The sequence below is a fragment of the Rissa tridactyla genome, chromosome 6 (assembly GCF_028500815.1).
Source record: "Rissa tridactyla isolate bRisTri1 chromosome 6, bRisTri1.patW.cur.20221130, whole genome shotgun sequence".
Lineage (NCBI taxonomy): Eukaryota > Metazoa > Chordata > Aves > Charadriiformes > Laridae > Rissa > Rissa tridactyla.
Window position 1 is genome coordinate 10,173,203 of NC_071471.1, and position 23,839 is coordinate 10,197,041.

At 39.4% G+C, this 23,839-nt stretch overlaps 1 protein-coding gene across 1 annotated transcript in view; it reads left to right on the top strand.

Moving 5' to 3' along the window:
* PLCH1 (phospholipase C eta 1) overlaps positions 1-23,839 on the top strand; it is an 84,191-nt gene that overhangs the window by 51,970 nt on the left and 8,382 nt on the right. Inside the window, exons 7-20 of the mRNA XM_054205899.1 lie at positions 1,264-1,357; positions 3,969-4,172; positions 5,772-5,892; positions 8,057-8,228; positions 11,132-11,239; positions 12,799-12,960; positions 15,750-15,821; positions 18,625-18,719; positions 19,410-19,507; positions 20,605-20,784; positions 20,870-20,977; positions 22,013-22,137; positions 22,589-22,673; positions 23,420-23,566. Coding sequence (XP_054061874.1) covers positions 1,264-1,357; positions 3,969-4,172; positions 5,772-5,892; positions 8,057-8,228; positions 11,132-11,239; positions 12,799-12,960; positions 15,750-15,821; positions 18,625-18,719; positions 19,410-19,507; positions 20,605-20,784; positions 20,870-20,977; positions 22,013-22,137; positions 22,589-22,673; positions 23,420-23,566 — 1,771 coding nt within the window. The remainder of the gene's footprint in view (positions 1-1,263; positions 1,358-3,968; positions 4,173-5,771; positions 5,893-8,056; positions 8,229-11,131; positions 11,240-12,798; positions 12,961-15,749; positions 15,822-18,624; positions 18,720-19,409; positions 19,508-20,604; positions 20,785-20,869; positions 20,978-22,012; positions 22,138-22,588; positions 22,674-23,419; positions 23,567-23,839) is intronic.

Below are 23,839 nucleotides of genomic sequence, written 5' to 3' on the forward strand. Positions count from 1 at the left end.
CACTCACGTTTCTTAGGAGGAACTCAGCATTTGGCAGGATCAGGCCCTTAGAGAAGACTAGATCAAGAGAGTGAACCTACTTCTAGATTTCCATATAGCTGAACGCAGATGATGGGAATACTGAACTACAGCAAATAATGGAAACCACAAATTCATCAAAGGCTACAGACAGAGCAGAGTAAATGGAATTGGTTTTGCCATCTGAAAGAGAATTCCGTTAGTAAAAGAACAGTTCAAAGAGGGACCGTTTTCGGATTTAAACAATAAATATTATGTAATCTGCAAGATGACTAACCTACCTCCTGCATTTGCCTGAAGCAATCATGTTAACAGAGATGACACACTAAGAGCGGGGACTGCATGTTCCTTTGCTTCCAGACTGGTCAACATGTCAGGGTGTTAGAGCTGACTTTTTGGCAAAGGATGCAGACTACAAACAGTAAACAGGATAAAAATACAAATAAGCTGCCAAGGGTTTTAGCATTGTCATTGCCATCCTGTGATATTATTAGTGGAGGAAATGAAAAACGCCCCATGTTAGATCTCACTTTGGTTCCCTACAACTTAAGGGGGGCAGGGGCCTAAGAAAAGATGAGATGAGTGATGGAAGCTACTTCTTTCCTTTAATTTTAGTGGAAATGTAAGTGTATGGTGATACTCTGGCCTGACTAGTCAGGTAGGACTTCAGTTGTGGCCTAGTTGAAGCTGATGACAAAACTCTCTTATTTGTTTCATAAGAACTACTGGTTTTCATTTCAGATTCTAATTATTTATCTCATACCCTGTATATTACTGTGAACTCTCTTGGAAGTAATGAAATCCCAGAACTGTAAAACGCATGAAAATGAAATCAAACCCTGTCAGATCTTTTTGCATGTTTAAGTAGATTATATTAAAGAATATAACTTCATAGTTCTCATTTCAACACTATTCCCCAGTACAGCCATTATTAAGTGTGCTAAACAGCTAATTTTCATCTTTAAACTAAAATAACACAGTTTTTAAGTGATTGCTACCTCTCACTCCTATTTTTCTCCTCGAAGGTAAGAGCCATGAGGCTTGTGCAGCACTGGGAAAAATCAAATCAAAATCTTAAGGTCCTTTTACAGTAGTGTTACTGACTGTCATATTCATATTTGTCCGAACTCAATGTTTGATCATAAGGTTTTTCAACTGGACCCAGAAGCCTAAAGTAGATTTTGACATGCTGGTGACATGGTAGAAAAAAAAAATATGTGGACCAACACTGTTCTTTTTGTACAGATGAATAATGTGACACCAGAATATTGTCTTGACATCATACAGAAGTTTGAAGTATCAGAAGAAAACAAGAAGCAAAATGTTCTTGGGATTGAAGGTAAAGTTTTTGATTTCAGTCTTAGTTTTGTCTCAATATACTGTAGTGAGACATGGGAGAGACGAGAGTAGGTGGGGTGAATTAGCAGCTGGTGTTATACAGCAGTACATCAGAGCCATCGTATGCTAATGTGAATGCCTTAGGCTTGCAGGAATTTATTGCTAACTGTGTATTTGTAAAACACAAACATAAAACATTCTATACCATGTATTTTATACTATAGCCTGTTCTAACTGAAGTAATAAAAGCAAAGTTTTCATTCTGTTCTGTCTCTGTAGATCTGGAATTGCTCCTATACAATCCTTTGATTTATACTTATGTGAAATAAAATATGGATAGTTGCATTTTCTTTGGGTTTTAATACCTTATTCACCTTGTTTGCTAAAGCAATTGTAGATGGTATATTTATCCAGAATCCAGCTTAGTAGTAAATAAAAATCTGAATTGGAACAAAATAGATTAAACGCTGTGGTGTGTTAATTTGCCCAGAAGATAGCTTTCATGAAGCAGCATAACTTACATGGTGATTTTGTGGGGGAGGAAGAAATCTTCCTCTGCGTGGTACTTAAAGCCTGAATATGGCCTCCCAGATCTTAAACAAGCTTCTGGTGTCACCCTGGGCACTGCAGTTAAACTGATATAGGGAAAGCAAAATGAACAAGTGATGACATTTAAAAATATGCCTCTGAAAGCATTTCTGTTTCTTTTAATCTTACTGATGCTTCTTTTATGTTTGAGTTGCTTTCAGGGTTGGTATTGTTTGCACTATCCTTTGGAAATATTTTATATTTCTCATTCTCAAAGGAGTTATTTTTAAAACTTTCTCTGTTCAATGCTGATCTGATTTACAGGGATATAAATCACACATCATCTTCTTACATAAACTTGCAGCATAGAGAAAACTGTAAACTAGAGTGAAATGGGCTAGATTAGCGAATCGGCTAGCACGAGCCCCTGCTCTTTGTGCGGCAGTGCAGCCCTTTGGGTGGCTGCTAACTTGTCTATGCCGTATCTGCCATGGGGGTTGTGCTTATTTACATCAAGAGTGGCACTGGGACAACCTAAGTGTCAGCAAGAAACTCGGGGGGGGGGGGGGGGAAAGCATTTACTTCCAAGCCAGGATGTCATTTTGGCTCCTGTTTCTGCCGTGTGATCTGTATAAATGGTCAGATCTTTCTTTAAGTTTGGTAGCAGTACGTTTTGTTTTGTTCTTGAACTGTTGCTACCTTCTGAAGATTGATGCTCAACTTGGGACCCATGAGGCATCAACAGCAGCACGATCTGCAGAATACCAAACCTATATTCTTGCAGGCATCATACCCTACCTCTCTTCTGCTGCCTGGTATTTGAGGGATTTCCTCTGCATCCTCTTATTTACAAGACATCACACCTGTGATGGAGCAGAACAAGATAATTCTTACCTGTTACCATCGCGAGGGTCCCTTGAGGGAAATATCTCAAAGCCTTTGCACCTTGCTGAATGTGAGGCTGATGTTCCCTCCCTTCCAGCTACCCAGCTTTATTCCTCTAAGCGGGTCACTCATCCTCCAAGGCACGATTCAGCATCCCAGGAAATGCAGACCAATGCTGCCTAAGTATTTGACCCAATTTTGCCCTCGTGCTGATGCTTTAACAAGAATCGAGAAGGGGTACCAGTTTAAGGAGGAGAAGGCGGCGGAAAAGATATTTTTTCTAACAGTAATGACTCATGGGTTAGCTGCATACTGTCTCTTTGCAGTAGCATCTAGATGAAGAGATCACTTTTATCTCACTGGATAATTGCGAGGGAGGATATTATCTTTCACTGATTCTAACAAAACCAGTAACACCTTCTTTTGTTCTGCTTATTAGTGGAGTGTTTTTTTCTGAACTGCAGAAGGCAGTTTGATACACTTGTCATAGTCTGTGCACTGGGTTTGGCGTAGGGAGCTTCTCCAGGGTTTCAGAGAATTTTTACATCTGCATTTTTGTCATATGACCCTTTTGAGGGTCTGAATGAAACATTGGATCTGAAAATAGGTTGGGCAGTGGCCGCATCAATCTGTGGGTTTTTTCAGTCTTCTCATATAGCTACTATTTGTTACTTTTATGCTTCTCTTAGAATCCTACTTTCTTTTTTTTTTTACTATTGGTTGTTAATTTTTTTTCTGAAGAGGTTTAGCTCAATGCCACGCTTTGCAAATGCTTGGTGATCGGTTTGGGGTTTTTTTGTCAGTCACAAATGTGTCTTTCTAGATTATATTTGCTTTTCTAGTTCAAAGCTATTTGAAAATTGACTGGGGACAAGGGTTGGATCTTGGGAATGTATTCTTCTCAAAGGTGACAGAACTTCCATAGGCTTCAAAAAGAAATACCTGTGTGTGTGCCAGCAGTTGACGGAGTCTGTGCAGCCTCTTCAGTTTGCAGAGTACCAGGCAAGCCACAGACAGCAGTTAATATGCTGAAAACATGGAGTACAGTAAGATTAATCCCTGCTATATGATTCAGTGGTTTTGGACACATGTGTTAGCCCTGATGAGCATAAACAGAAAAAACAAATGTTAGGGTGCAAATAACTTCCTTGGTAATACATACTGCATCCTTGGCAAAACTGTTTTTCTTTTTTTCAAAGGTTTCACCAACTTCATGCGCAGTCCTGCTTGCGATATATTTAATCCACTGCATTGCGAAGTGCATCAGGATATGGATCAACCCCTTTGTAACTACTTTATTGCTTCATCTCACAATACATACCTGACAGGAGACCAGCTGCTCTCCCAGTCCAGAGTGGAGATGTATGCACGAGTGCTGCAAGATGGTTGTCGATGTATCGAAGGTATAGTTTTAATGTAACTTGCTGGTTGTGCGAAGTATGATGGATGTTTCTTTTAAGAACAAAGTCAGTGGCAAACTCAAAGCATTAATGCTTCACTGTCTGATTAACTTCAGTGGTAAACTCCTGTTTTCTAGCAGTTTAAACAAGATTATTTTTTTTTTTCTGTTGGGAATGACCTTTGTGGGCAAACTTCATAGACACCACTCTTTCCTCCTGCCTGCTGCTGTGTTATTATGCTTTTCTTAGTCAGTGCAGGTTTTCCATTTTCCCATGTTTATGTGAAGCATTTTTTTGTTGTATATGCCCCAGTGAGAAAAAGGCCAGGCATCTTTTTGGGGCCCTGCAGTTCCAAAAGAGCAGCCCTGGTTGTTACGCTCTGCAGTTCCCCTGTGCTGGAGGTTACCACTTTGCAGGAGTGCTTCCTACTCCACGTTGCTTAGAAGGAGCTGAGCCAGCAAACACCTTTTTGTTTCATAAACTGAATGGGAAAGGGGGTGTTTGTGTATGCAGTTCCTCCTGTGGATGCAAAGGGAAGATGAAAAGTGCCTGTAGGAGGAGGAGAGGTCAGCAAGTAGTGCCTTCTGTCAGCACAGCTGTGTATCTATTTCTGTTACCGCCTTAGAGCTGAGAAACTTGGTTTTGGTCTGCCACAATAGAGAGGTAGGATGCTGTTTCATTGTCTGAGTGCTGGGGGTAGAAAACAAGGTGCTGTTTGTCTCAGCCTGGAGATCCTGTTGGATTCTTGTTTAGGCTCTGCATGATTTAAGTTCTTTATGATTAGTAGTTTTATTTTCAAGATTCTGGATGGAATAAAGTCTTTTGGCAAATTTAAACTCAATATGAATTTTTTATGACTACTATTACAAAACTCATCTCCGAAAAAAAAAAATGTTAATCTGAATTTAAAAATTAATTAGAGAAAGTGAACCTGAGAAAACTGGGTGGTCTATCATTGTACTTTCCCTACTGTTGGAAAGTTCACTAGAACGCACAGTAGTATGATATTTCGCTTGACCTCAAAACTATTGTAGATACTGTGCAGCCCAGGTAATAGCTCTGTAGCTTTCTCTTTGTGACATTTTTAACTTCCTGTAGAGGCAACAGTAGTGACAAGTTTAGTCTAAATTCAGGGTACAGTAATTTCTTAGGAAAAGTATTACTGCCCTAGTCCATTCTGCATGTGGTGGATTTGATGCTACTCTTCCTGTAGTCAGTTATAAAACTGCAAGTTTAATAGGGAGTGGAAAAAGACTAAATTGTTTCTAAATATTTTGTCTTCAGAAGCAGAAACTGCTTTCCCAAGAGATAGTTGTTAACATTATTTGACCTATTACACCTTTGTAATTTTCTATATGAGGACAAACCCCACAATTTAATATACAAGGAAAAAACGAAGTTTAGATTGCAGATTTCTCATTTGATATAAGAAAAGACTGTCTTGTGAGTCTTAACTCAATTGGTAGGTCATAGTGGATTGAATGAAACTTGTTGACACCTGCACAGTTGAGTAGTGTACATGAGTTCTGCTGGTAAGCAAGATCAGCAGAAATGTATAAGATCATGGGCATCTCTTAACATATAGCTTTTTTGTCTTAATAGTGGATTGCTGGGATGGTCCAGACGGAGATCCGGTAGTGCACCATGGCTATACTCTTACTTCTAAAATACTCTTCCGTGATGTGGCAGAAACTATCAATAAATACGCCTTCATTAAAAATGAGTAAGTGTAGAGTCAGTTTTGAAGCTACACCTGTCTGTTTTGTGTAGTTAATTTCTGTGTCAAAATCAACAACCAACACCAGGAAATACATATGTTCTTTTAAACACATTGAGAAATTATAAAGTTGATTCTGTTCCCCTGTTTATTACCTTTGTCACGTTTATTGTTGAACTGCATGAGCTCTTTCCATCAATCAAGTTGGAAAGTTCAAGCTAAATTAGGAAGACCTTTTATGCATTGTTAACTCAGTAATATTTCGAACAGTCTTAGACTAGTGAATATCTACAGATTTTTTTGGTCCTTTGTTTGAACAGAACTTCCTATTCATATCCACAGGGAAATTCTCCTTAAAAATCAATACTGTACTATTCTCTACCTATGGGAAATACTTTATTTCAGTAGGAAAATTGAAAAGCTGTCTTATATGTAGTATGAGGAGATACTGAGATATGTGGTTATGTTCAGATTGTGTTTAATTTGCTGTGGTACTATAACAGTTTATTATGAAAATAACGGAGTTTAGCCATATATATACACAACAGTCTCAAATCATGAGGGGGTGTATAGAATTTTGAGTAGTTTAGAGAGAATAAAGGGAAAATCACAGAATCGTAGGGTTGGAAGGGACCTCTGGAGATCATCTAGTCCAACTGCCCTGCCAGCGCAGGGTCACTTAGAGCAGGTTGCACAGGAACACGTCCAGGTGGGTTTTGAATGTCTCCAGAGATGGAGACTTCACCATCTCTCTGGGCAGCCTGTTCCAGTGCTCTACCACCCTTGAAGTAAAGAAGTTCCTTCTCATGTTTAGGTGGAACTTCCTGTGCTCAAGTTTGTGCCCATTACCTCTTGTCCTGTTGCCGGGCACCACTGAAAAGAGCTTGGCCCCATCCTCCTGACACCCACCCTTTAAGTATTTATACGCGTTGATAAGATTCCCCCCTCAGGCATCTTTTTTCCAGACTGAAGAGACCCAAGTCCCTCAGCCTTTCTTCATAAGAGAGGTGTTCCAATCCCCTAGTCATCTTCGTAGCCTTTTGCTGTACCCTCTCCAGCAGTTCCCTGTCCTTCTTGAACCAGGGAGCCCAGAACTGGACACAGTACTCCAGATACGGCCTCACCAAGACAGAGCAGAGGGGGAAGATGACTTCCCTCGACCTGCTTGCCACACTCTTCTTGATGCACCTCTGGATGCCATTGGCCTTCTTGGCCACAAGGGCACATTGTTGGCTCATGGTCATCCTGTTGTCCACCAGGATTCCCAGGTCTCTTTCCAATGCTTACTTCTCTTTGATAAAGAAAAAAAAACCAAACACCAAAAACCTGAGCCCCAAAGTTTGGTGTTATTGATTAGAAATAGGAGGTGATGGTTTCAAAACTGAAGGAGGAGGTTCTTCATTTGGTACATAGTTGGCATGTTGGGTTCCTTGCCATAGGATTCTGAGGCTGCTAAGAGTTTAGAAAACAACAGGTCAAATTTGTGGAAGAAATAGGCTGTTATATAAAGAGTCCATGTCTTTATGTCAGGAAACTTAAACTGCAAATTCCTGGAGCCTGGGGGAGTATTCTGGAAAGTATTGCCAAATATTTCTCTTTCTCCAGAGTCTGGGCACCCTCAGAGATTTGGTCTGATTCACTGTAGCTGCACTTATTAAGACAAAGGCAAATAGTTCATGCAGCTATCAGTCTTTGGAAGATGAACAGAGAAGAGTTAGCAGTTCCTTCACATCTGTTGATTTCCAAATGCTTTTCTCCAGGAGCAGCTTGCTGATGGCTTATGGCTTATGACTTTGTATGTGGCTTCAAAGGAATAACATACCTTCTGCTCAATTACATAGAACAGAAAGGAATTGTGTTGCTCTGAGCTTTATTGCAAGTTTCACGGTGCCTCATGCGTAGTGATCGTCGGTTTCAAACTTTGTCACCCTGTGCACTAGTGGGTAGGGTGGGAGGGAGAGGCCAGAAACGCCTGCAGGGACTATCTGAGGGATTCTGACAGAGCAGGGATTTGGGAGTTCATGTGCAAAGTCCTTCTTCCCAAAGTGAGTTTGTTTCCAGACTACTGACAATGCAAAAGCAAAGTGCTTAAACCAGTTTATATGATAAGCTGTGCAAGTCTTCTCTCTTAAAATGTAGTTATGACAATGTCTGGGGGTTTTGTTTCTAGGTTTCCAGTGATACTGTCTATTGAAAACCACTGCAGTATTCAACAGCAAAAGAAGATTGCTCAGTACTTGAAGGAGATATTTGGTGACAAACTGGACTTGTCATCTGTAACCACTGGAGATTCCAGACAGCTTCCTAGCCCTCAAAATTTGAAAGGGAAAATCCTAGTGAAGGTAACTTGCTATTGGCAGCCTGTTCAAAATGCAACAAAAGTCAGCATGTAATATTTGTCTTACACTTTTCTTTGGCTTTGGAGAACCAGTTCAGCAGTACCATGTGGAATAGTACAGTGAGTTAAAATTCTGAGCTTTTCAGAGACATTGAAACAGAGTTTACCTTGGACTTGGGTAGTGTCCCAGAGTACTTCTGTAAGTGTTTCAACAGGGAGGTGATATCCACAGCAGTGGAAAGAGAATTCTTTCAACTTCTTAAGCATCTTATCTGCAAGTCTTGAAGTCAGAGGTGTTTATTTTTAAATCTTAGCATCAAGTCAGGAGAGCAGAAAAATTATATAAAATTCATTGTTATGAATAGAAGCAACTGTGATACAGTTACATCGACTTGATATTTTATCTTTTTTTGAAATTTTTCTGATTTGTTATTAGTGGATATTGTTCTGTATGGTCCATATTCCTGTAGTATCTAAACATTATCCTACAGTTCCTCTTTGGACAAAGTATTTTGGAGTAATATAAAATCGTCTGAAAACGTCTTTCATTTTCATGCATTTCCCCCTCACCCTGCTATGAGCAGTAGTTCATGAAATGAAACTATTTTCATGGTTCATCAGCTGTGTTTATGAAAGAAGAGCACTTCAGAAGGTGGCTCTAAGCAACAGCAAGGGAGGAGGCCCTGGAGCACTGAAGTTAGTGTTGTATGCGAGATTAATTGTTTGAGTCTCTCAGTATAAACGGATTTGCTCTGAAAGGGATTTCAAAGACCAAGATGGCTATAATAAGAAAGAAATGCAAGGCAGACCTTTGAGAGGATGATTAATGGAGTTGTGGCTTATTAGATTATCTAATTTACTTTGACACATGGGGGCAATTACTTCGCTGTGGGCTCTTGAGATACTTTTTTTCCCTCTCTATCCTCTGTATCAAGCTGGCTACAAGGATTCACAGTTTTGGTTTGATGTTAGTTTGAACATATTTCAATGTACAGTACAGAGCTGACTCTGAATTGTAAAGTCTTTGAGTACTTAACTGTGATTTTGAATTTCACTGAATCAGTTTTCTTGTGTAAATGCTAGTTAATGAACTATGCAAGCATATAGTGTTGGTATTTTAGGGAGTCAAACAAAATAGCGTGTCATGTCAGACATGCAACAAAACCCAGCCAGCCTGGTTTGAAATACTGTGTCAATGCACAAAAGGCAAGAGAGTTTTGGTACTGTGCTGCTCTTAATGTGAACTTTTGAGCGAGCTTGTCTTCCTAGCACATTTGAGTTCATAACTTTAGGTTGATTCTTCAGCTAACAGTGCTGAAATCTGTGAGTAGTTACAGAATGATGTGCAGCTGAGCTAACATTTTTAGAATGCTGAATACTATTTTCAGCATTACATTGTCTTTTCACAAAGACCTATCTCTCATCTCCTGCTCAAATTAAGCAGCCCAGTTAGAAAAGATAACATCATATTTAGGAATCAGTGTCTTTTTGAGAAGTAAGCCAGTTTCTCATCTTTTTGCTATTATTTTTGCTATGTTCTATACATTTTCCTTTGAAAGGCAGTATTGATTCATTAGCTAAACAATTTCAAGTAATTAGCATAATTTTAATCTTGCTAGTGTATATAAAGAGTAATTCCAGTAATACTCATGGATTTAAGCCAGTATAAAGGTGTAAGTGTGAAGTTAACTTGACCCACTCATTAGCAAGGCAGCCTTATTAATTTCAAAATGCAGTTTGTAAATCAATCCTCTTCATTTCTGCAGAAATCTGGATGTAATTCTTATCTGCCTCTGTCGCTGATGAAACAGGTAGACTGTGAACATTTCTGCTATCAGTGAGGAAGACACAGAAGTAATTACACAGACGTTTAATAGGTGATTTATTAAGTGGCAGATGGTAAAGCAAGAGGCACTGGCCCCAAGTTACAGCTTGGGAGGTGCAGATTGGATGACAGGAAAAGCTTTTTCAGCTGTGGGAAGTGCAGCATGGAAAGAGGCTGCCCAGTAGGCTGGGGGACTCTCCAGCCTTGAAAGTTTGCAAAACTTGGCTAAACAAAGCTCATCTAGGGCTGGCAACCGTCCTCCTTTAGTGCGAGATTTGGACCAGAGACCTTCAGAGGTCCCGTAGACAAAATTTATAAGGTTCTGTGATTGGGCTTTGCTATAAGTGATCATACAAGAGAATTAAAGATGAATGCTCTGAAAAGGATAATTTATCTGTTGGAGCCTCTTTTTTTTTTTTTTATTATTTGTTTTATTTTTTACCAGAATTGGCGAATAACCTCTGTTTGCTCACTAATCTAATAAGATGTTGGAAACTAGACATGGAAATAAAGTAGTTTCTTTCTAATGTAGGTATATGACATTCATAATACTGGGTTAGCAACTAATTTTAGGTTGCTGACTACACTCTTGCATGAGCATGCCATAGTAAAATAGGCTTTGCTTCTGCGTGTTGATGGCTGCTTGCAGTGAGTTCTCTTGTGTCTGCATTTTCCATTCTGATGCAGAGCCTATAACAAAATCTGAGTTCCTGATATTTAGGGTTTTATTTTAAGTATACAATAGTCTGCTTGCTAGGGGTAAGCCTGAAAAATCTGCGAGTCAACTCAAAAAAAAATCTTTTGGACACTTGCTAGTTTGCCCCAGAGATGGGAGGTGGTATACTTTCTTTGAAAGAACTTGCAAAGATCCTTCAGTAACAAATTCTTCCAGAAATACTTAAATTATCATCTGTGATAATCTAGGTCTTTGAACCACTTTGCATGAGACTCTCTGAAAACGAATTCTAAACTCTTGTGGCAATTTACATAAGGAATAGTTGAGGAATGGGCTATTTTGGTCTTTGCACTAAATAACACTGACTACGTGTGCATTTGTTGTGAATGTTTTTTCTTCATTTTAGGGTAAAAAGTTGCCATACAGCCTTGGAGCAGATGCTGAGGAAGGGGAAGTTTCAGATGAGGATAGTGCCGATGAAATTGAAGATGACTGCAAATTAAAGTCCTGCTATGTATGTGCATATACACAATTCCCAGAACTGTTACATCTCTACATTTCTTATGTGCATATTCCATAATCCTAATTACAGTTGTTAGCAGATTAGAGTTTTTAACTTTGATTTCCAAATCAGGTCCTTAAGATACAGAATTTATATAATTCCACAGTTAGATACGGAGTCATGTTGTTCAGAGATGCACACTTTTTCATTTAAATCATATGAATAACAGATTAAAGTACTTTAGGTATGCTATACTGAAAACATTGATGCCAGCACTATAAGCATGCTAGACTTTTTTTCAGATACAAATTGCTACACAATTTCTAGATGAAAATTATGAAAAGACATACAAATAAAAAAAAGAGGTGTGGAAGACTTTGATTTTCAGTCCTTCTAATTTTTTGACACTGGAGTTTGCTTTCTGTTCCATTTATTTCTTAACTCCTTGTTTATTTTCCAGCTGTTAATTTTATTAACGCATTTTTTTGCTACAAACTGAAACCGGTGTGCAATGCTGACACACGTCATCCAGCAGGTGTTTGTTTTGTTTTTTTTTCTAGTCAGCTTGAAACCATTACCCCATGTCCTATCATTACACTACCTGATAAAGAGTCCCTCCCCATCCTTCCATCCTGGGAGACTCTGAATCCCATAAAGCAATCATATTCCTAAAGATTTAAGTACAGGTATAAGCTTCCACAGATGTAAGTTCAGGGGGAAGAGTATGTATTGAATGAGCATAACAAATTATGGGTGTAGTAGGATGAGATAAGTTTGCTCAACCAGTTTTGAACCAACATAACGCCTGATTTGTTGTTACTTCCTGTTCAATAGGAGTGATCTATGTAATCGACATATGCTTTTCTAGGGTGGCTTGAGGAATTCTGATGAGATGATGCTTTCTTTAACAGAAAGACCTGGGACAAAATTTGGCAATCCTTAAAGCCAATGCAAAACACAGTATATCATTTTGGACTAGAAATGGAACACGTTAGGACAGAACAATTGCTTTCCTCTCCTGTTTCAGGAGAGGCCTTGCACCCCATGGACAGTTTTATAGGATCCGTTTTTATTTTAAGCACATTGCGTAAGAAACTGGTTTGTGTGTCCATATGACTATTGTTAACAGTAATTGCTTCCTCTTTCTTTCCATTTGGAGCGGGAATCTAATGATGCTTAGGTTGTCTGATATTTTGGATGAAACGTATTAACTGTATTAGCTTGAAAATTCATGCCATCTTCTGAAAGAGGTGTTCAGACCTGTGACAGTTTTGAATCAAAGAGCTAACGCTAGGGCCAGGTTCTGGGGTGATCTATGTGGTGGGCTGTGCTTTGGTGAGGCAGGGTAAATTACGTGTCAGGAAGACTAAAGAGGAAAAAGGAAAATGGAAATGGCAGTAAAAGCCACCTGCCTGGTTTTGCCAGGATTATGCAAGAAGCTTTTTCTTGTACAGAGAGAGGAAATGTTGGGAGCGCTGTGTGGCCAGAAGTTTGTGTGATGCTCCCTCAGGCTGTCCCAGAAGTGATGGACATAATAATCTACTTCAACTGCATTTCTTAATGTCTTTCAGAGTAATGGTGCAACTGAGCACCAGGTGGAATCTTTTATAAGAACAAAACTGGAATCCCTGATAAAAGAATCCCAAATCAGGGACAAAGAAGACCCTGACAGCTTCACTGTGAGAGCCCTGCTAAAGGCAACTCATGAGGGTTTAAATGTTAACCTGAAACAGGTATGTGGGGTTTTCCCCTTTGCATGCTCTGTTGCATATTAGACAATGCAACGTGTATTACACACTTTTCAGATGAGAAAGCTGATAAATTATGAAAAACTTCTGAGAGTTTGTTTTAGCCAAAATAAAAACTTGGAACTATTTCAGGAAGATATCTAATGAGAGAATTTGAATGGTCAAATGTGAAGAGTATGTTTCAATATGGTCTGATCTGATTTATTACTTGTAAGGCTTGAAAGCAACTTAGTAAGTACCAATATTGCAAGCATGTGTCAAGTAATTTGGTTTGTGTCGAAGTTACTGGGGAAAGACCCCATTTCTATTGCTTTAGTCCTATCAAGACTGGCCGTGATAACTGAAAGCATTGTCTGCCTGCAATGCTGATGGCTGTTTTGTACAGCACTAAAACACAGGGATGTGCTTTTAATGCCCTAAACAAGGTTCTAGTTTTCCATGCCCAGACTGTTTTATATCAAAAATGGTATGGGTTTTTTCCTGTTTGACATCAAACTATTTTTTAAAAACAGCTAAATGTATTGGAATTTTGAATACATCAATATGCAATTAGTACCCTGAATCCATGGTTCCCATACTTTCACCTCAACTAGATGCAAGCCCAGTTATGTTAAATACAGAGTAAATTGTTCTGTGGAGGATGTGCCTGCTCTGTAGCTGCTGCAGTCTTAAAGGTCAGGTATGTGTAGATCTGCTTTCTGCACATCTTCCTGCTCTGTAGGGTTTATCTCGTTCTTGTCAATCTCTGAGGCCAGACCTATGAGACTTTTGCCTGAAGCCAGGCTTGACTACAGAAAACATACTCGGCTTGTGCTGATGCCTGAGACCTCTGGTCAAAGCTGAGTTGTGGTGGGAAGAGGCTGTAAGAATACACAGGACGAAGCCATCTGACCTGACAGATAAGGGTTATTTTTAGACTGTGGCTTTGCAGTGTGCGAACAGTCAGCTTGCCTGTTCCCTTTGGCCTTCATGAGGTTGGAAAAGTGGGATTTCAGAGAGCAAACTCCCCGTGTTAGTAAATACAATCAGATATGAGCCATTTCAATACTATCTTGATAGAATAATTACACTTGGTATGTTCTCTGGAATCTGGAAAAATGATTGGCCCCTAGCTAGCATTTGAGGGGGCAAGAAGTTTTGTGTAAAGAACGCAAATTTCCGTAAGGTGTTTGTGTTGGATATGATGCCTGAGATTACCCATTACATGTCTTTGACATGACCAGGATACTGAAAATACTTCAGTACTGCAACTGCATTATTCAAACATTTGTCAGGTAATAATATAAAGTGATAGATTTTTTGAATTACCTATTTTAAATTATTAAGGGACATTTAGAGATCTCTTCCCTTGCTGCAACAATCCTGTAGGAAGACTGATTGCATATGACTGTTGTTTTCAAGGGTCTTAAAGCAATACAGAGCTGAACAATTAGTAATAATAAGTTAAAACTACTGGAAGATTAATTTATATCAACTGTTGACATAGATGGAAGAAAACTAAATGGTTAAATGTTGTGATGGTTTGGTAATTCTGTAACTCATTAGCTAGCTTTGTTTGGTGGTGCTGTAAAACTCTTTTCTAGCAGTTACTGTATAATTGATGTACCAAAAGGGAATCTGTTGGGAAATTTTTCTACTTTTTTGCTGGTTAAAGCTGATCTTCCTTTATTTAGTCACTGATGTGCGTTTTATTTTCCCAAAGACTTGCTATTATTTAAAAAAAAACAACAAAAACACCCCCCCCCCAAAAAAAAACAAACCCAAAAAACCCCAAAAAACCAAACCCCAAACATTTACAGTACAAGTTTACGCACTAATTTTCAGTAATTACCAATTGGGGTTTTTTGTGGGGAGGGAGGAAGGCAATTTGTATGGTACTGTCAGTCAGGCCTGATACTAATTTGGATTTGCTGTTGAAACTGTCAGCTTTCTTATTTGAGGGACACTAGTACTTTATCTGCTAAGGTTTCTTTCTGCGTATTACAGAGACTTTCAGCCTGAGCTAGAAACAAATTTCTGAACGTAGATACAGAGGTTATTGACTTTCTTCTTGGACCTGAAGAAACTGTCTAGTGCCATTACTGTTATGATAGCCAGAAGTGAATTCAAACTCAGCACTGAACAGAGAGCAACTGGAGCTCGTAGGACTTGCTGAAATGCTGGGGGAATATTCTTTAGTACCTTTTTTGTTTTGCTCTTTAGAAGATGAAGGAATGTGCTTTTCTGACAGAAAAAGCTAGATGCTGCCAGAAATTATCAAACCTACGTCTAGAGGCATGGCTATAAATGTGAAACCTGGACTTCAGGTTGCCTATGAAAAAAATCACTTTTATCTGTTAGGAAACTTTTTTTTTTTCCCCTTTTCCTTTGTTGCTATTTTCGAGTATGTTTTCAAATGTTCCTGTGTTTTGTTGTTGCTTGCCTGGTTTTGCTAGACTGTTTTTTCTACATGGGTGGTTGTTGTCTTGAGTGTTAATGTTAGTATTTTTCCTTACTGTTAGAGGATTGCTAAATATCAAGCATATAAAGAAGTTAGAAAAGTCCTGTATTGAGATTTTGGATTTCAATTTGTGTTCACAGATCAGTATGTTGTGTTTAGAATTTAACTTGTGTTTAGACTTTTTTCTCATCTCTATTCTCTTCTAATAGTGAATCAGGGTCGTGTACAAGAACTTATTAGGTTGAAACTATGTCTTTTAGAGACTGTATCAGACTCCTTAAAGATACTTCTGAAGCTATCTAGTTACACTTCTTATTGCATTCTCTCTGCGCAGAACCTGGATACAAAAGAAGGTGGAAAAAAGTCTCATAGTCGATCATTAATGGGCAACTTTGGTAAACATAAAGTAAGTAAAATGAGAGACTCGGTTTGCTGACCTAGGTCTGTCAGCATTCTCGAGACACCAGGTAAGTTTTATTGCTTGAGACAAGCATGGTGTGTATGGGAGCAGTGAGGAGAGACTATGTGATTACAGTTGGTATATTTATTGCTGTTCAGAAGAATATAGCTGCTAGCAGCATGGAGAACCCTTTAAAAATGATCACACAAACTCAAAATATCTTGCCTGACCAAAACGATCATCTTCACTGGTGATGTGGAAATGCTGATATTCTGATCAAACTTGCAGCAGCAGAAGAGCAATGTAGATAAATGCCTTGGCATATTCTCATTTTCCAGACCTCTGTCCACACAACTGACAATGTTTCTCTCAATCAGGGTCCAGTTTGAAACCTTGAGCAGTGCCATGCAGGCCATGCCGTTACTGTCTTTCCACTTGCTTTAAGGGACTGTTGTGTCTGAGTACTGGCTCTGGGCTCCTGCTTTGTAAAAATGTGGCTTATTTCTGATCTCTTCATAGTTTTTCATGTAGTGTTCATATGTTTGTGTAGCTGCTAGGTCAAATTGTCTGCTCCACTGGGTTTTCACTGTGGCAACTCTATTGAACCGAGCAAGAGCTAATAAAAATCAAATGAGTGTGAGGTTTCATTTTGCAGCTGTACAGATAGCAGCCACCAAAAAGGACAGTGCGCCCCATTCCCATATTCTGACAAATGTGTTCCTGTCATCCGCCTCCCCTATTCCCACACTCCCTTGGTGCCTCGAGGCTTCGATTTATTGAACATGTAGCCTCAGCATGAGCTGATTCAGCTGAAAGCTTCCTTCCTCACAGAGTCAATTAGCAGATACCAAGTAATTAAATCAGCAGATAGGCTCGTCATGAGAGGCATGTGGCAGGTCTGCAGCCGAGTCACTGTGCCACCAGCGGTGCCTCTGCTCCCATCCTGCTAGGCATCTGTGTTCTTCTTCAGTGCTATCTGTGGTGAATGCTGCAGCTGAGCAGGGTGCACACCCTGTAATTGATAATATGAGCAGCAGTTTAGGAAAAACAGCAATTATGAAATACTTCATAGAATTTAATCAGCCAGCAGCTCATCTGCCCTGAAGCCAGCTAGGAGCCATCAAAAATTCTCTAGGCAGACAATACCAGGACTCATATTTACTCTTTGATTATAAGTTTACATCAGTTTAAAGTGGTCATATTTCTTTCAGCAGCTTTAGCTAAGTGTGTATTATTGACTCAGTATGTGGTGGTATCTGCAAGTACCTGTTGTGCATGATAGTGGACATTTCACATTGCAACTTGTGCTTGCTGATGGGAAAACAAATGCAGTGGAATGAGATGTCACAGACAAAAGTCAGCCACTAAAAACTGCTGGTAACACTGAAGGCTGGAAAGTATGTCAGTAACTTAATTACTTCAACTAGTTATCCTAATGGATATATCAGGTTGGAAAGCCCATTTGTTTCATCTCTGCTGAACAAAATAAGACAGTGTATATATAGATTACTTTTTTTTTTTTTAAATAATGATTATATTGTAGACTGAGGCAACAGGGACATCCAGTAACCTCCCCATTATCCCCTTCCAGCTAAAGGGATGCCTGGGAAGGGTGGTTACTATTGATATTTTTGAAGGCACAGAATTATCTACCCAGAGTTATTGACTTGTGATGTTTTCAGCCAGCTCTTGTGCCAAATGTATCCACGTATAAACTCTTTAAAAACTGCCCATGGAGGGAAAAAGACAGTAAGGCTTGTAATTCCTGCAAGTTAACTGCAGGAAACATCCACAGTCCAGACCTTTGGATTCCAAAACTGAACCATGCAAATGATTTACAGTGTAGTCAACTTTATTTCAGCGCTAAACACAGCAAACTAAATTATGTGCATTATTGGTGCACAGCAGGAGAAAAGAAATCTGTGCTCAATTAGCCATATGAGCAAAAGGATAAGGAGCTCTCGGTTATATTGTTAATTACCTCTTGATGAGAAGGGAATTAAAGAAACTCTCATTAGAAGCTATAGTTAGTGTTGCAAAAGATGTAATGTAGGAATTGGAAACTGTACTTAATAATAGGTGCTTAACAAAAAAAGTGCTTTTGAGATTTTAATCTCTTTATCATAGCTATTTTCTTTACGATATACTGTAATAATTTAGATTAACTTGAATGCTTATATGTGTGCCTCAAAAGGCAGCAGAAAGATGATGCCTGAAAATTTTGCCCGGACTCTGTTCTCAATTTCATGAATGAATTCGTTAAATTTTCTAAAGTGAGGGGAAAGCACAGGTAGGTGTAAACAGTGCACTGTAAACTATGTGTTACTGTTTATTAAATATTATATGATCCATTAGAATTTCATCAGGACCAGTGCCAGTGTACTGGAGACAGTGGAGCAAAGTTATCCTCTCAGGTCAGGGGGGAAAGAGAGAGAGCAGGGGAGGGAAGCCTGCAATGTGTTGGCCAGTTTGCAGAAATAATTTTCTTCAGGCTTGGATTTGTCTGCTAGCCAGCAGATAAACCTGCCCTGTGGCTGCAGGCTTGGATCCTTCCAGTCAGATGGAGTGAGATGAGGGCACAGATGCTTTGTGTTGACTTTCCTCCTCTGCATGTATGGAAACATTTGACATATGACTTGGGGATTTCTGCTGTCAAACCCCCAGAGTCATTCTGCATCCCTGTGGGACGCTGGTCCTGTGCTGTAAACCTGCTGCAGCTCACCCACCCACCTGACGTTAATTACAGTAATGTGAATTTATAGAGCCACCCTATAAACTGACAGAGCTCTGCTTGATTCTTTCCCAACAGAAAGGTGTGAAGGCAGCACCTAAATACCATAGTGCATCAGATGATGAAGAATGCCAGCAAAACTCTTCCGGGAAGGAAACAGGACAGCTCCATAGGTGAGCTATGAATCACCATAGTTTTACAGCTTAGTTACACCTAGAGGCATGTTACTACTATCAGTATGTACATGTCACTGCCTTAGAGAAGTCTGTTCTTAAGAGCAGGTCATTTATGACACTACTGTTGGGGTATATTTTGCAGTGACTGCTGTAGCCTGGTATTTTGATTGTGTAGGTTTTCATAGGTTACAAATAGCAATTACCCTTAAACTGAAAAGAAATGTGATAGCAATACTCTTCTAATGGAAAAATGCCAATCTACATTTTGCATGCTGTAAATAGTGCTCAAAGAAAACTGTTCAGGCTAAACAAGGGTACATCACAGCCCAGCCAACCTTATTACATCTGAGAATGTAAAGAAAAAGCAATCCAAAAAGTGCCATTGAGAATGCATTTGTTGTCAGCGAAACATTGTTTTCAGACAGCTCAAACCTGTCTGCCTTGTTTTTGTTGAGAAAGCCACGGTGCAGCTATTTCATTATGTGTTAAATGAAAAATTTTGTTTGTGTGGCGTGACAAGGGGAACAGTCATCTTGGAGCCCTCTCTAAGGAGGTTTGCAACACGTGGCTCCCTGTTTGCAGTTCTTTATTTCCTTATTGGTGAAAAGAACAGAAAGGGGCATTGAAATAGGCTTTAAATATTGAAATATTCCCATTTTGTTTTGTATATCAAATATAACTTGGCAGACTGGCTCGTCGAAGAAAAACGGTGAAGCTGTGCCGAGCTCTGTCTGACCTCGTGGTGTACACGAACTCTGTGGCTGCCCAGGATATAGTAGATGATGGTAAGGCTGCAGGCACAAGACTTACACATGCCTTTTTCACTTTTCTGTTCAGATAGGAAACGTGTCTGTGTTCTCAAGATTTCCCTTGTTTTTAAAAGCAGAATAGTTAGTTACCTGTCCCATTTACTTAAATATGGAGAAAGAGTAAAGCACCACCCTTTCCTTCCCTAGGAAATATCCTTCCCCTTGGTTTCTTATGACATTCATGTTTTAATAGCAATTTTAAAAAAGAGGCTTTTTCAGGTGAACCCTTTCCTGATTTCACAGTTTCACGGAACTTCTCATCATCTTTTAACATTATCTGGCTGCAATTAGGTGGTACTACTGAATCCATCTGATGGCTCATGGCCCTCTGGAATGGAGGGCCTGCTCATCAGAGCACAATACTGCAGCTGCCTTTCATCTAGATCTTGTGCTTTCCTGATGCTAGCTGAAGAGATGGGCATGGAGAGATGGTACAGTTGAGTTGGTCTAACTGCTCCCTTGAAGTTGGGCACTCTCGCCTAGGAAATTCTTTTGGTCAGTCTTTCCCAGAGGGCAGAGATGATCAAAGGGGTCTGCCTAAGGGGGTAAAATGATCAGAGAGAAAACTTATGAGTTAAAAAAAGATTGCTTGGATTATTTAGAGAAAGGATGAGTTTGCAGAAATCTCTGTGAGAGAGAAATGGGTTGAGTGCAGCTCCATGTGTTACAAGAAGAGCAAAATCACAACCCTGCTGGGCCCATCTTTCCCCCGGCTGTAAGCTCTTCAGTAAGATAGTTTTGATCATGCTGCCATTAGTAGATTTCTCTGTAGATTCTTTATAGCAATCGTGTCTGGGGTTCTGCAGGAGAAAAGGTCCTAGCAATTTGCATAAGTTCTTGCTTGGCTTTCCTTGTAAGTCTGGAAACTTGAGGGTAGAAGAAAAGACCATCCCCTGGAAGGGGAAACGGGTGCCCTTCAGTTACGCAGTGTACATGATTTGCATGTGACAAGACAACTTTGGACTAAATCTAATGTTCCCCTTGATTAATACCAGTGCAGCTGAGGTCTGAGTTCAGCCCCCTTTCTCCTGGGATTGCTTTGTAATTTGTTTGTTGGTTAACGATACACACAGGATCAACAGGGAATGTGCTATCATTCAGTGAAACAAGAGCCCACCAAGCAGTGCAGCAAAAGGCCGAACAGTTTATGCTTTACAATCAGAAACAGCTTACAAGGGTCTATCCATCAGCCTATCGGATTGACTCCAGCAATTTCAATCCTTTACCTTACTGGAATGTCGGTTGCCAGTTAGGTAAGTGTTGCATGAATAACTTACTTCCCACTTCTTGGATATGTGCTAAGTAAATATCTTACACCTGAGTCTTCTCTTTCAACAGTGGCACTAAACTACCAATCTGAGGGACGTGTGATGCAATTAAATGATGCAAAATTTAGGGTAAATGGCAACTGTGGTTATGTCCTCAAACCTCAGCAGATGTGCAAAGGTAATGTCTCACTATACATTTATTAACTGTAAATGTCAAGCTTTTCAGAAAATGTCTTTATGGTGAAGCTTCCAAGACGCAAGAAAGAAAAATAAGAACATATGTAGAATCTTTCATATTTCCATAAATTCATAAGCTTATTTTACTTCAGAATTCTTTTTTCTTTATCCTCAAAAAATGGTGTTTAACTCTCAGACTGTGTAAGTACCAGCATATAATCTCTTGCTGTTGCTATAGATATATTTTGAGGACTCCATCTTAATATGTGTCTAAAAAAAGAACAGGGCGTCCTAGCATAGCCAACTGCAAGCAAGAAGAACACGGTACGCCGTGGTGCCCAAGATCAAATATCCAGGACTTGGTCCAGCTCTCAAGCAAGTCAGTGGAATTGTGTTCCCTTTAAAAGGAATTGGTTCAGTCCTCAAAATGCTGTTAGAACAGGAGCCAGTGTTTTTCAGTGTTATGCAATGACAATCCTTCCATATTTTGAGGACTTGAGGTCTGATTGTGCCCCTATATCTCTAAGTTATTTTCTTAATGTGACCATTAGAAGCAGTGGTATTGATTTGAAAGTTACTTGAGAAATGGTAGAGGGAGTGTGGGTACTTGAAGCAGGCGCTGCTGCTGTGGGAAGCAGCTTACTAGTTGCTGCTTCACATCAACATTTGGGCAGCTGTGCAAGAAACATGATCAGAGTGCTGAACTGAGCTATAACTATTGAGGTTTTTTTGAAGCTGCTACTTTACAGAAGAAAGATTTATTGTTTTGGTTTGGTTTTTTTTTCCAAGGGAGTCTTAATCTTGCAAAACCCTACTAAGAAAGGACCCCTCTACGTCTTGCAATTGTGTAAATGAGGGCTGCTCAGTAAAGGTTGTAAGAAAGTGGAATAGAATTTTAAAATTCATTAACAGCTGCTTCATACTCTCTAAGTTACTTGCTTATGACTGAATTTTGGCTATATGTATGCATCTTGGGGGGTGATACTTATTCTATGTATCTTTTTCCTTACACTTCATATTCCTTGCCATCTTTTAGGCACATTCAACCCCTACTCTGCTGATCCACTCCCTGCCAGTCCTAAAAAGCAGCTTATTCTGAAAATCATTAGTGGACAGCAGCTACCTAAGCCTCCTGACTCAATGTTAGGAGACAGAGGAGAGGTAAGATACTCTGATACCAGCAAACGCTTCCATGAGAGGTCCTGGAGTGACATGTCAGCATGCGACTCAAAGAAACTTCATCCTTCCTTTAAATACACCAATAAATTTCAGCTATTGTCAAGCTTTTGGTCACTAATATTATGTTTTCCCAGAGAGTCTGTGTCCTACACATGATGTTCAGGAACTGATTTGTTTTCTGTTTTGAGGGTGACACTTCACTTTTTTTACAATTAATCATAGCTGGCCATAGCTCTTGAGACTAGAAACCATACATCAACTTATACTCCATGAAGCCATTTCCCATGATTGTGCTGTTTGAAAATTCATGTGAATCAAAGGGTTTTGGATTCTCATATGAATTTAAATTAAGTCTCTGCGTGATTTGTTTTAAAAATTGAACATCACTTGTATGATTGGCTTGCTTTTAAAATACTTTGTTTTTAAAAAATAGATAATAGATCCCTTTGTTGAGGTGGAAATTATTGGGTTACCTGTTGACTGCTGTAAAGATCAGACCAGGGTGGTTGACGACAATGGTAAGATAATCTAGCTGATTTCCTTTTCTTAGAGTAAAACGTTAAGTAATTATAAATGATTCAGTGTCTATTATTACTTATAAATTGCAAAGCTTCTTACCTGATGAAATCAAATGTTCATATTTTAACCAATTCTGCTTTCTAGACAGAATTTCTGGTGTGGGGGGACAGACAAGCTAGAGGTGAAGGACAAGAACTGTTCACCACAATATCATTTTCCTGGGTTGTTCTTAAATCTCCTTTATGCAGAAGTTCCAAATATGTGTATATATATATATTTAATGTATATAAAATACATGTATAACTTCGAATGCAATGAAAACAGATCACGTCCTTCATAGGAAGGAGATGAATAACAGTGTAATAGCCTGTTGCAGCAGGAGAAGTGGCCATCAGTTCTCAAAGGCAGTTGCAAAGCCATGCGGGGAAAAGGTAGTTTAGTTGGTTTTGGTCTATCTTTAGCGTACCATAGTTCTGCAAAACAACAGCTTGCCTTGGTAATCCTTTCCAGCTACCCAACCAGAGCCATTTTGTTTGTAAAAGCAGTCCAAGAGACAGATCTCTCACTTTAAATTACTTACATAATGGAGATTGAGAGCGCCTAGATCTAGATGAGCAATGAGTATTCATTTGTGTATTTAGTCTGCCTGTTTCTTATGCCTCTTGCTATCTATGCATCATGAAAATTGAGTCTAGCGCTTGCTATGGACTTGTTTCACAGAATTTCTGTTCTGTTTGTTTTACAGGGTTTAATCCTGTTTGGGAGGAAACACTCACTTTTACCATCCACATGCCCGAAATAGCTTTGGTGCGATTTCTTGTTTGGGACCATGACCCTATTGGGCGAGACTTTGTTGGACAAAGAACTCTGGCCTTTAGCAGTCTTGTGCCTGGTTAGTCCCACTTGTTCTCCTTGACTTAAGAATCTAGCTGAAGAACAAACACCTTTGAACTTAAAGTTTAAGATGAGGTTATCAGCAAAAGAAATATGCTTATACCTCTGAGACTTCATACATGAGCTTGGACAATTCTCCTGGTGGTATATTCAGCATTACTTGAAGGACTTTGGGTGTCTGTGCTTTTAGAAATTTACTGCTGGTGTCTTATTTGTAACTTGGAGGCAATTTGTACTGGGGGGCTTGGAAAACCTGTGAGAACATAAGAAG